The sequence below is a fragment of the Canis lupus genome, chromosome 8 (assembly GCF_003254725.2).
Source record: "Canis lupus dingo isolate Sandy chromosome 8, ASM325472v2, whole genome shotgun sequence".
Lineage (NCBI taxonomy): Eukaryota > Metazoa > Chordata > Mammalia > Carnivora > Canidae > Canis > Canis lupus.
The window spans coordinates 53,072,457-53,085,064 of record NC_064250.1 but is presented as its reverse complement, the minus strand read 5'-3'; the positions used below and the strand labels follow the sequence as shown (position 1 = coordinate 53,085,064).

Below are 12,608 nucleotides of genomic sequence, written 5' to 3'. Positions count from 1 at the left end.
TTCATTTTACAAATAAAAGAGATTCATAGCTTGTTCAGCCAGCAGTTGGCAGGGCTAGTACTTACACCTGAATCTGCCTGTCTTCTGTACTACTGTACTTACATGCCTCCAGAGCTTATAGAGAAAGTAGTTTCCATACCTTTTGTTTGTTTGTTTAGCTTCTTGGCCTTTCCTTCTTTGAATTTCTTCCATCTTTTTCTTCTAGGAGAATAATTCATTAAAAAACATACTAAGTATTGGGATCCCTGGGTGGCGCAGTGGTTTAGCGCCTGCCTTTGGCCCAGGGCGCGATCCTGGAGACCCGGGATCGAATCCCACGTCGGGCTCCCGGTGCATGGAGCCTGCTTCTCCCTCTGCCTGTGTCTCTGCCTCTCTCTCTCTCTCTGTGTGTAACTATCATAAATAAATAAAAATTTAAAAAAAATCCTAAAAAAAAAAAACATACTAAGTATTTCATGTGGTAAAATACTAACCCCTTTACCTTCTCAAGAAACAGACTATAAGAAGCTAAATGATTTGTTGAAAGTACATTAAATAAATCAGGCAATACTAAGACTAATGTTAGTGAAACTCCTTACTGCTTTTCTTTCTATTAACTTTAAAACTATTTACAAACTCTTAGGTTCTTAGCTTACACATATGGTAATTGGGCAGTGTCGTGTGTGTGTGTGTGTGTGTGTGTGTGTGTGCGTGTGTATGTGTATTTGTTTCGCATGTGGGGGGAAGATTTTAATTCTGGTGCAAGATTATGAACAATCCAGTAATCTCAAACACTTCTAGGAAGGAGAAGGGATCATTTTTCTTTTTCCATTCTGCACCTTTTCTTTTTGCTTATTCATCATGTTTTAAATAAACAGACCAAAGAAAGTTGTTATTAAAGCCCTCCGTGGGCTTCTTCAATTTCAGTTTTAAACCAGGTTCAAAATATTCTGGCAAAAATTAAAGGCAACATTGAAAACGTTTGCATAAATTTTAAATTGTGCAAAAAGTGATAAAACTAAAATGAGCTGAAAGAATGAGTAATAAGCATCTCCTCATATCATTGTCTTTTTATCATAATCAGTGATGATATGGGCTTTTAAAAATTGATTCTGAAGTGCATTCCTTTTCCAGAGTATCTGCATTCTATTTATTCTTCTAAATGTAGTTTGCTAGAAGTTTAATGTTTACTTTTAAAAGTGTGAAGTCTTATTTGCATGCTAATAAATAACATTTAATGTCTATTAACAGTACTTCCATATTTGCTCATAAAATGGAATAGAAAAATATTACCTACAAGAGGTTCCATGCCTTTACTACATTCTGGGAGTAATTGAAATCCCTAGTTCTCATTTCTCTGTTAGAAAAGAACTAATAAATTTGTCACCAGTAAAACAGGGGTAGGGGGGGAGAGGCCATTTATGAGCTTAGTAATGAATCTAACTTGTGCAGCCCAGACCTGAAAGAATTGGGAGACCAGTACAATAGAGGTGCCAGTTAGCTGTATAGCATTACAGCTAATTAAGTTTAGATCTTTGCTTTTCTTTATCTTTTTTTCTGATATTTCCCCAGTGGTATTGGCTGTGTGTGCTTCAGCTGGCCTAATGTCAGACTACGAAGTCAGAAGCAGTTGCAACTTACTTAAGAAAGGTGTATGGGGGCACCTGGGTTGCTCAGTGGTTGAGTGTCTGCCTTTGGCTCAGGTCATGATCCCAGGGTTTCCAGATTGAGTCCTGCATCAGGCACCCTGGAGGGAGCCTGCTTCTCCTTCTGCCTGTGTCTCTGCCTCTCTCTGTGTGTCTCTCATGAATAAATAAATAAAACCTTTAAAAAGAAAACGGTGTATGGCAAAAGTATAATCCCTCTGATTATAGGAAACTGCTATAAGAATGTATAGAAATAATGGTTTTTATATAAACATTAAATTGTATTGTCATGTAGTATGTTTTGTTATACCATCACCTGATACCTGTTAAACATAAGGTTCTGGCATGTGTAATTTCAAGAAAGAGGCTCTAAAACAGTTTTCCAGTGTACACCCTAACCTCCACCACACACAAAATACAGCCCTAGTGGTAATAAAAAAAAAAAAGGCATCATCTATATAGACAAATATATACATAGTTTTTTAAATGTGGATTTTAATTTGTTTTTGAGATTTGGTATGGACTCCTTTGAGTCACGTGGACCTGGATTACAGTCTAAACTCAATCCCAGTGTGGAATTCAATACATTTAATATCTTTGAGTCTATTTCTCTGACTTTAAAATGAATGAAATTAATAATATTCACCTATTGAGAGTTTGGGGAAGCATTAAATGAAACATATTTTCAGCGAATAATAAACTTTTAACAAATAGTATTGGGTTTTATGATACTGGTACTTTAAAAGGACTGTTTGTAAACAGTCACAACACATACACTAGTGTCCCTTTTATTCCTGAAATTAAGCAAACCCTTTTCCTGTCCCAGGACCTTTGCATTTGCTACTTCCTCTCTCTCTAATGCTTTTCCCTTAGCTCTTTCAGTGATGGTTCATTTTCATCCTTTGAGCTTCAGCTGAAATGTCACCTCTTCATGGATATCTGACTAACCTGTCTAAAGTAAATCTCTGCCCTGACCCCCCCATCATGGTTTTGGAATATCTTTTTATGTCTTTGTCTTCTATGGAAAGGAAACTCCATGAAGGCAGAGAGACCTTATCTTTCTTGTTGATAACTATGTACCAATGTTCAACAAACTGTCTGCCTCAATAAATGTGAATGAATGTGGATGGATTAAATAAGTGGGAGGGAGGGATAGAGAGAGAGAGGGAGGAAGGAAGGAAAAAAATGATAGATAAAAGGAATAAAGGACAAAGAGAAGATACCTTTATGGCCTGAGAAATGATTTATATTCTGGATATATGCATTTATACATATACAACTTTGCAATGTTATTTTTAAGTTTAAAAATTGGGTAAAAGTTTTCTGGTTCCTGTTGTCTTTTCTTGCCCCTTGTCTGTGTGTTTCACCTTATCTTCTCCTTCTGGAAACTGACAGAGGTTATTTTGCTATAGGATGACCTCCCTCTGTGAGGCAGGAAGTAATTCTTATAGGATACTGACACCTTAGAACAAAGGGTTGCCAAACTTCTTGTAAAGGGCCAGATTCTAAATATTTTCAATTTTACAGGCTATCTGCTGTCTCCCAACCACTCACCTCTGCCATTCAGAATGAAAGCAGCTATAGACAATATGTAAAGAAATGAATGGGCTGTGTTCCAATAAAAATTATTTAGGGAAACTAAAATTTGAATTCCACGTAATTTTCACATGTTATAAAATATTATTCTTACTTTGATTTTTCTTTAGCCAAATAAAAGTGTAAAAACCATTTTTAGTTCGTGGGCCTATAAAAACAAGTGACAGGTTACAGTGGTCTACTTTGCTGATCCCTACCTTAGAATGAACTAGTTTAATGGCTTTCTATCCCAAGATTGTTTGCCTTTTGAAAGATGAACTGGAATAGGGAGAGGCAAAGAATAAATTTCTATTGGTAGAATTTTTAATAATTTTGCAAATGGAAGGAAAGCATAATTTTGAGTAAGCAGACCTTCCTGAACTCCTAAAATTATATTACATCAGCACTGCATTATCCACAGGTAAGGTTGTGAGGGCTAAAATTAGATTTCATGACCAGTTAAAACTGTCTAGGTATGTCCATTAGTGAGCTCCCACCTTATTTATTATATGTATAGACTTTGTTTGAAATTTAGGATTAGTTACTTCTAGGGATGTGTGAAAGAAAGCATGACAGTTTGAGGATACTTGAGCTCTAAAATCCTAATGAATTGTAGCTCTATAATCCTTTAAGAATATAGAAGAATAAAATCCTTTATATTTCAAGTAATGATTTCCCTAAAATTTGTGTGTTTAAGTTGGGTAAGGGATTATTTGGGGAAAACATTTTAAGAATACAGTGTGATATCATTTTCTAAATACAGAAATTAAAAATTAAGTAGAAATTATTATAGTCTAATTGGTGTTATTTTTATCGCTATGACTATAGTGCTTTTGAATATTTTAAGACAATAGAGCTTTCCAACTTTTTCTTTACTCACATCTCTTTTAAACAGCCAAAGCAACTGTTTAAAATTCCACCATGGGAAGATGCTAGTCAGACTGCAATGAAAAATCAGAATGAAGCTCAAATTGAAGAAAAAGCAGTTAAGTATTTCATAGGTAGGAATATTTAGGGTATTTAGAACTGAAAGTCAAAATATATCTACCTTATTCTAGGACATGCAGGGTAAGTCAGCCTTCAGGTATGCATCTCCTAAGTGTAACTAGAAACTAGGTTGTTGGGGTTTTTCCTCAGTTTTCTTGGATACTAAGAATAGTGCACCATTGATGGCCAGAGTACAGATAAATTGAGGTTAGTTTTAAGTCCTTTAACTATCTTTCCCTTCCCACCTGTGCTTGTATGTCAGGAAATGGGGATTAATAATAATTTAATCTCAGTCAAACTGAGTAGGAGGCAAGAAAAACCTAACTCATGTCAGCCAACCACATTATTTTAAAACCATCTGCTTATGTATGATTATCCTTTTCAATAGTCTGCTTATGTCTGATTATCCTTATCAATAGTCTTTATTTTTTTTAATAGTCTTTAATATAGAACAGTGAGAGGTAACTATATAGGAGCTCACAGAGGAATATGGGAATAAGGGTAAGAGAGCCTCTAAGACTTGTTCCTTGTGCTTTAATTCCTGAAAACACCCGAGTAAATGACTACATGTAATTTAAGATGTGAATTATTGGAACTGCTCAAAGGTTAGCAGTTGAATTCCCAAAGTGGACTGTTTGCTTGTACCATTTAACCACTCAGCTTGTGACATGCACGATGGTCACCAACCAAGTGCTGTGATTGAAATATTCAGGAAGAAGGTGATTGGAATAGTGGGTTCCATGGTTATGTGGGTTTCTCTGTGAATAATCTTCTCCTAGAGGTCTGGAAAATGTGTGCCCTTGAGGGATTCAAAGGAGATGCCATCCTTAGGGAGTCTCATTAGGCCAGCTATGTTTGGTGACAGTTCGATACATACCCTGAGGAAAAAAAAAAAGGATACCCTGTTGTTTTCCACAATTTGTTCATGACACAAACCTACTCATAAATTATGCCATAATCACTGCTGCACTAAGATTTGCATATGAGTTCAGAGCATATTCAGCTGATATATGACTAACCTCACCCCTGGAGACATGTACTTTATTTTTGAAAATGTAAATCTTTGGGGGAAAAATATGGTGTTTTGGTTTCTGGGTTGTTGCCTTTTTCCCCCTACTATTCAACTCTGTGCCTACCTCTCTTTTGGGGGACAGTCAATCTTTGAAATTACACTGGTTGTAATTTGCATTGCCCCTAACCACCATCATAGCCTTCGTGTTATTTGCAAATAATTTTTGGTTGTTCGCTGGTTTAGATGTCATTCACGGAACTCTTGTTACCTGTTACCAACAGGTTCACTGTGGAATTGCACAGTTCTGGGAGGAGGAAGATTCTGTATATTTTGCCCTTCGTTTTGTTTGTAGTCTTACCATCTAGGCACCTGTGCACCACATAACATTGTGCATGAAAGAAGAGTCTTAATGCGATTCTTCATTTTAAAGGAAAAAAAAAAAAAAAGGAAAGAAGCCTCATGGCTTTTCTCCGTGAACTGAAACATAAAGGATAAATCTGAGATTTTTTTGGTTTTAGTTTTATACAGTTGACTGGAAGAGTTTACAGGGATTTAAAGCAAAACCCTACTTTGCCTCTCAGGATCCATTTTCCAGTGGGAAATCTGTTGAAACAAAAACAACAGAGCCCCATTTCTCTGTCTTTCTCTTCGTTTTCCCTGCACCACTAAATGCCCCAACAGACACATGCACACATCCCCCTTCGGTGCAAGTGCAATCTCAGATTCTCTGAACAGGGTCAAACCATAACACAAACAATGTCAAAGTAGAAGGGTTGATGATTGCCTCCTAGCAAGACTGCAAAGCAAAAATGCAACCTGAGAGTGTTGCTGAGGAACTCTACAGAGGCGTGGCTGTCTTAAGTCTCTATCATGACAGTGGTAGTGGATGAAAGAACAGATCAGAAGTATGGAGCACATATTTTGACTCTATTCATAAATCCTGCTTCTGATTCTATTAGGGATTTGCCATACCCTAAGTAAAAAGCAGGTGCAACAAGGAATGTTACTGGGTACTCCCTCTAGGCTAAGAAATGATACCTCCCTTTAAACTGGCTTTTCTTGATAAGTCAAAATGCTGGGGAGTGTGGGGATAGGGGAGGTTGGTCATTGACAACTTTCTAGACAAAATCTTGATGTGTTGCTGTAGTTTTCAGTATTTCTGTGTTGTTTCAAATCCTGTAGTGGATTATTTAAAAAGGACACTTAAGCAGCTAGTGAAATAAATTAATAAGGATAGACTACAGGTATCCACTGATGGGTAAAATGAACTCTGGATGGTTGGGAAAACACTACATGCTGCTCTCATGCCACTTGTTCTAAATTTTGTCTTAAGTGTAATTTTACCTTTTAATAGATAACACAATTTTACATATAGATTATTGATTAATTTGGTGTATTCAAAGTCAACTTATGCTATATTTTAAAACTTTTCTTGGTGTTGCAATGTTAAGGTTGTTTGCAGTTGTTTTAATTTATTTTAAATCACTATGTGAAACATTCATTTTTTTGTGATGACTAATAAAGGCCTTTTCTCTTTCTTTCACTTTAATATCTTGAATTTTAGAAAAGAATATATTTGGAATTATTTCCAGCTCTTTTAATTATTAAAAAAATGGTTGACAATATTGCCATGTGGAAATTCATAGAGAAAAAACTGCACATACTTGTATTTCATTTTATATCCTTTATATAGGAAGTAGCAGATAAAGTGTGAGCATTGATTAAACAGAGTTAACATTTGACAGGCAAAATGCCACACAGTGGTATCTCTGGGTGAAGCCAAGTGGATTTTTCTTTCACCAGAAAGGTTTTTTGTTTTTGGAACAGTAATGGAGGGAGTCCCAATAATTTGAAAATCATTTGTCTATCATTGATCTTCAGTCCCAGTGAAGTTTCCAGAATTATTCTGTACTCTTAAAGATACTTAGACTTGGAAGAGTGACTCTTGTTATATCCTCATACCAGTACTGTATATTTTCATAGGTCAGTGGAAAATGCTGCATTATTGTGATGAAGTCATCAGGCCTGTTCAGCTGTACTTACCAGAGGCAAAACTGATTATTTAGACCTATAAGGCCTCTGATTCATCTCTTAGATGGGATGGATGAATCAATGTGTCTCATTGATTGGCTTGGCTGAATCAAACCATTAATGATCAGGGATTCAGATACCAGCAATCCATATAGCACTCGTTTCCTAACTTAGCCTGCAAATATTTGCCCATCTCCAATGATGCTAATATATTTGTCTCGGTTCGGTTATAAATTCCAATGTACAACCTTGTGACCAAGTAGAAGAGGGGTACATATACAGCTCAAGGCAGGTTACTAACCTCATCATAAAATTTAAAATACATCTTTTTATAGTACATATGTTGTAGACCTCTTCCAAAATATTCCTCTCCCTTCCTGATCTGCCAAGCGCAGAATGAATTACAGTGTGTTGTTTAGCAGCATTATTGATACTCAAAAATTGTGTGTAATATTCACATTGTAAAGAATAGCTAACACTCTACATTGGAACTCAGTGGCTGTACAGTGAGTATGTATATAATTTTTAGAGTAAACATTAAATAATTGTTTCCATTTTAGCTGTTTCTTAGACCATTCCCCTCCTTAGATGAAATGAAAGAACAGTCATAAAAAGTCAATAGCAACAAAATAGGTTTTTCCCCCCTAAGAACTTTTTTCTCCAAAACATTGAAGCTACATTTCCTTTGATTTTTGTTTAGCCTTCCACTCCCAATTATTTCTTTCTTATAGGTGTTGTTTATCCAGAAATACTTCATATAGGAGAAATCAATAGATTCAGCTTAACAAAATAATTTATTTAATATTCTAACATCTTATTTCAAGTGTTTTTGTTTGTGGTAAAAGGACTCGAAGGCCTCTGAGAGTCTGCAGTTGTCCTCAAAGTGTTTGCAGAATTATGTGTATATTGTGGATAATGTACATTTTCCTGGGGAGAAGATCAAGTCTCATCAGACTCTCAAAGTCCTTGACTACAAAAATAAGAATGACTGGTATTAAAACCACCTGAAATATCGTGACTTTAGTGAGAGCATCTTCACTATTTTTGGAGGCTCTCTGCCCTCTTGGTTCCTCCTACCTTCCCACCCCCCTTTTAATGTCCCAGTGCTGTTCAGGATCCAAGTATGGATGTATTTTGCACACCTTCTTTTTCATCTGAAAGTTTATGCTTCAGTTCCCACTCCAACCACATAAGCATTGACTTCAATTTGGCTTCTCACTCCACTTCTTTTCCTCTGCTACAGGTCACCACACAATAAGGGGAACCCAAACTGACCACAGAGCATGAGTTCCTACCACTGCAAATCAGGGCTCTTACTGTATGCTTGGTGATCTGGGGAGATTAGAGGAGTTGAGATAAACTTGAAAGTAATCAGGAGGGTTCTGGCAGAAGACAGTTTGGGCTAAAAAACAAAACAAAAACAAAAACAAGAGCAGAAGTAAAATTAAAAAGGAAAATAAAGAAAATTTGTAGATAATAATATTTGAAAATAGCCTCAGAGAATGTCTGATGCAGTCTTCTTATTTTCCATGGGAGTGTGTGTTCACAGTAGGAGGTGTGGGTGAGTGTTGAACTTTTGGATTGAGTTTGAAGATAAAATCTGTTGAAATGAAAATTGGAGATTAAACAACAACAACAAAACACTGCACTTCTGGTGAGAGTGGAAGAGGTAAAGAAGAATATAATTTACTGTGATGTACTTATATGTTCATTCTAAGGCATATACTGGCATTTGTTTCATGGGCTGTATGAGTGCCACGGTATTGGCTTAAGTTACCTTTATTTTAATAAGAAGAACAAGAAAGGAAGTGTGGAGATATTTTGTTTGAGAATAAATATTTGCAGTAGCCTAATTCTTTTATATAGAGAATTATAATAACCTTATCTGCCAAAAAGGAAGTCATCCATTTAAATTTTCAAAGCATTTCTTAACTTTTAAAAGCAAGTTAGCAAGTTAAGTTCCTAAAGACTAGGAGTAGTTTCTTTGTATCGATAGCCTATGTATTAATACCAAAGAACTGTACAAGTTAGATGAAGCTCCCTAATTTGCAGTGATGGCTGGTATTCTATTAGCTGCTGTTGATTGGCAAATTGAATTATTGAAATTCAGGTTAATGAACTGAATTGCCTACTGCCCTAATGTTCTCATTTTGATAACATATTACATTTTTCATAGAAAGCTATCTCAGTACCAATTTGGAATGAAGTAGGTTATAGATGAAACGATGTAAGTAAATTGTATTGGAGTAAATCATTTCTTCATCTTTATATTTTAACAAAATGGAGTTTTCTCTGATCATTTGTGTTCATAGTCTTAAAGACTAGGCACATGTCTTAGTCAGCATGGATTGCTACAACAAATTACCATGGACTGGGTAGTTTAAACAACGAACATTTCTCACAGTTGCGGAGGCTGAGGAAGGAGTCCAAGATCAAGATGCTGGCAGATTCAGTCCTTGGTGAGGGCCTTCTTCCTGGCTGTGGATGGCCATCTTTTTTCATCATATCCTTACGTGGCAGAGAGCAGAAGAGAAACAGACATTCTGTGTCACTTCTTATAAGGGCACTTATCCCATCATGAGGGCTCCTCATGAACTAATTATCTCCCAAAGGTCCGATCTCTAAAATGCCCTCACATTGGGGATTAGGGTTTCATTACATAAATTCTGTGAGGATACGAAGATGCAGTCTGCAATGGTGTGTATTTCTTTTAAAATCTTGTAACAAATATTCAAGTAAAATGAAGACCTTGATACATAAATTATATCAGTTTATCTTTGCCAAACACTGAGATCTGAATTAAGACAGACAAAATTTAATTCTGCTGTTTTGACATCATATGAAATCTCTGATTTCAAGCTAGTTTATGTGTGCTTTTAAAACTAGTATGTTTGCTTTGAGAATGTGCTAATCCTAAATAATATGAGCCCATAAATATATAGTATGGGGGAAACTTAAGGCCCAAATAGTGGCTGTAAATATTTTAAGCCTTCCAAGATGGTTCACATAAATGTGATACTGCCCAAAGGCTATTTCTGTCTCTGTAAGGTATCTAATGAGGTTCTTCTGTTCAATCTGCAAAGGATGATAAAGCATTGCTGAATGGTTTTGTCCCAGATGGACTGTGAATTAGATGCCTGGTAACAATAGATCAAAGCCCCCTTGAGGCATTATCATATGCATTTATTATGAAGCATTCAAAAGTGACAGTACACAAGTCACCAACAAAACAGCAGTTATTTCATGAAAATTATGGGGGCACGGGTGAAGTTCTCTCAAGTATGCCAACAAAATGCAATTAAAAAACAGATTATATTGCTAGGAACAGTCTGCTTTGGGCTGATTTTGCATAATATATTCATTTAACTTGTACCCACATAGCAAAATGTTTAAAGGGTAGAAATGTTCAACTCAGTTTCCCAGTTTGAGGATAGGAGGTTGGATTGTGAAAGTCCTCAAAGGCAAGGCCTCTCTGTGTTAGGTAAGACTGGGAGTATGCAATTAAACAGATTATATTGCTAAGAACAGTCTGCTTTGGGCTGATTTTGCATAATATATTCATTTAACGTGTACCCAGATAGCAAAATGTTTAAAAGGTAGAAATGTTCAACTCAGTTTCCCAGTCTGAGGGTATGAGGTCAGATTGTGGAAGTCCTCAAAGGCAAGGCCTCTCTATGTTAGGTAAGACTGGGAGTATGGCAGTGATTGCCAAGTTCTTGCTGCTCCTAAGTGTCCTGAGTCCACTTCAGTCCCTGTAAGACTCCAAGAGAGCCGAGCTGAGTATAGCTCTCTCTAGCAGTTTCCCCGTTTGCCTCTTAGGACAAATGATTATCTTGATTAAACAAAAAGCAAATCCAGATTTCACACATCTCCTCCCATTTCTTAAAATGAAAGAAGAGAAGGAAAAGTGGCTTTGATCTTCTCAAAAAAGATGGCTTTCTATTTTCTTAAATCTTTAGACTCACCTCTGTCAAATTCAGCCTCTTTTAATTGGTAAAGACTTCCTGTATGTAGCTGTCAGCTCTGAAAGGAGTTGAGAATCCAGCGATCGTTTTGAGAATGCAACCATTACTTAATCGTTCAGCTTTTTAGCCATATTGTCAGTTACCCTTTTTAAAACCCAGATTTCTGTGAAACCTTCAAAGATACTATAGATGAAGAAGGTCCATCTGGCTTCAAGATTGGCTTCATGTAACATCTTTCTTGTTTATTTTTCCTGCCTTGTTTCACTTAACAAATTACTTCTTAATTTTAATTGATTGAGTTATTCTTCATGTCTGAACTTTACTTTCCAAATCACGCTTTGTGGTGTGTATCTGAGAGCTGGTATGTGTGCTACAGTCTTTTTTTATGTCACTACTATCATCTAGTTGTTCATATATTCAAACGTATGTAATACTTATAAGTCCTTAAGTAGATAATTTTGCCAATGCAAAAGTGATTCACTGTACTTGAGTTTATGATATTTACCATTAAACCTTGCAGTCCTAATGCTAACTGAGATAAGTACAGTGATACAGTGATCCTTTCATGACTCTAATGTAGAAATCATCCTGAGTAGGAGTTTTCATTTTTTAAGATTTTCAAAAACATCATTATTAATAGAGGATAAGTAGACAATCTGAAAGTTGAGTAAACTTGAAGTGATTTTTAATAGCTTTGTTTTAATAATTCTGCATTATGCTTTATTTGCAGGACCGTGTAAATGCATTAGAAACGGTAAGTTGGGGCATTTTTTTTCTCCTTCTGTCAGAATTACTGCTGTGTCCTGAGGGGATTTCAGATCACTCCCCAAAAGAAGCAGTTCCAGAAAGCATTTCTAAAACTACATCTAGGATTCAAAGGGGAAAATAAACTAAACTATACCTGAAAGGTATGTGGATACAGATTTTTGAAGTGAAAAAAGAGAAAAAAACAAAAATGTACATATTTAAGTGTTCACTGCTCTTTCAAGACTGATGATCCTAAAATGTACTAATCTATGGAAAATGTAATCAGTTTAAATGTAATCAATATACTATATATTTGCATCTGTATTTCCCAATCACTAAAAGGACTGGTTGATCAAAAGCTGAGATTGGGATGCTGTTTATACTTTGAAGTGCAGATATTCAACCTCAGTATTTTTGTGTATTGTTTTCACCAATACCCAAATAACCAAAATAATGTTAAAAGCTGGTCAGCCTTTTCTCAATAACCTTATTTGTAGGAGTCTAGCATTAGAGAATAAATTTGTTAAGATGCATGAATGTGAAGACTATGCACTTGCAATATTTATTGTGAAATTATTTATTTTAAATGATTTTAGGAAAAAATGGGGGCAGCTTATTGTTTGACAATATAGTAATGAATGGTTAGATAAAGTGTGGACTTTCCAC

The 12,608-nt window shown here is 35.8% G+C and overlaps 1 protein-coding gene and 1 long non-coding RNA gene across 24 annotated transcripts in view; one reads left to right on the top strand and one right to left on the bottom strand.

The window, feature by feature from the left end:
- Positions 1–12,608, top strand: part of CEP128 (centrosomal protein 128) — a 400,883-nt gene that overhangs the window by 336,880 nt on the left and 51,395 nt on the right. For 10 of the 18 annotated variants that reach the window (XM_049113364.1, XM_025442560.3, XM_025442568.3 and 7 more), the window contains 2 exons: positions 4,096–4,185; positions 11,926–11,949. The exons of 1 other annotated variant lie outside the window; for it this stretch is intronic. In XM_049113364.1, the coding sequence (XP_048969321.1) occupies positions 4,096–4,185; positions 11,926–11,949 (114 nt within the window). Of the gene's footprint in view, positions 1–4,095; positions 4,187–11,925; positions 11,950–12,608 lie in introns of all 18 variants that reach the window. 7 more of the 18 variants (XM_025442566.3, XM_025442571.3, XM_025442567.3 and 4 more) reach the window with 2 other exon arrangements.
- The window catches only part of LOC112656967 (uncharacterized), a 58,819-nt gene continuing 50,352 nt past the window's right edge, over positions 4,142–12,608 (bottom strand). For 2 of the 6 annotated variants that reach the window (XR_007412453.1, XR_004818086.2), the window contains 2 exons: positions 9,633–9,738; positions 6,557–8,632 (listed from right to left, as the gene is read on the bottom strand). This is a non-coding gene — a long non-coding RNA (uncharacterized LOC112656967). Of the gene's footprint in view, positions 5,066–6,550; positions 8,633–9,632; positions 9,739–12,608 lie in introns of those variants that run through there. The other 4 variants (XR_004818087.2, XR_007412455.1, XR_003134764.3 and 1 more) reach the window with 4 other exon arrangements.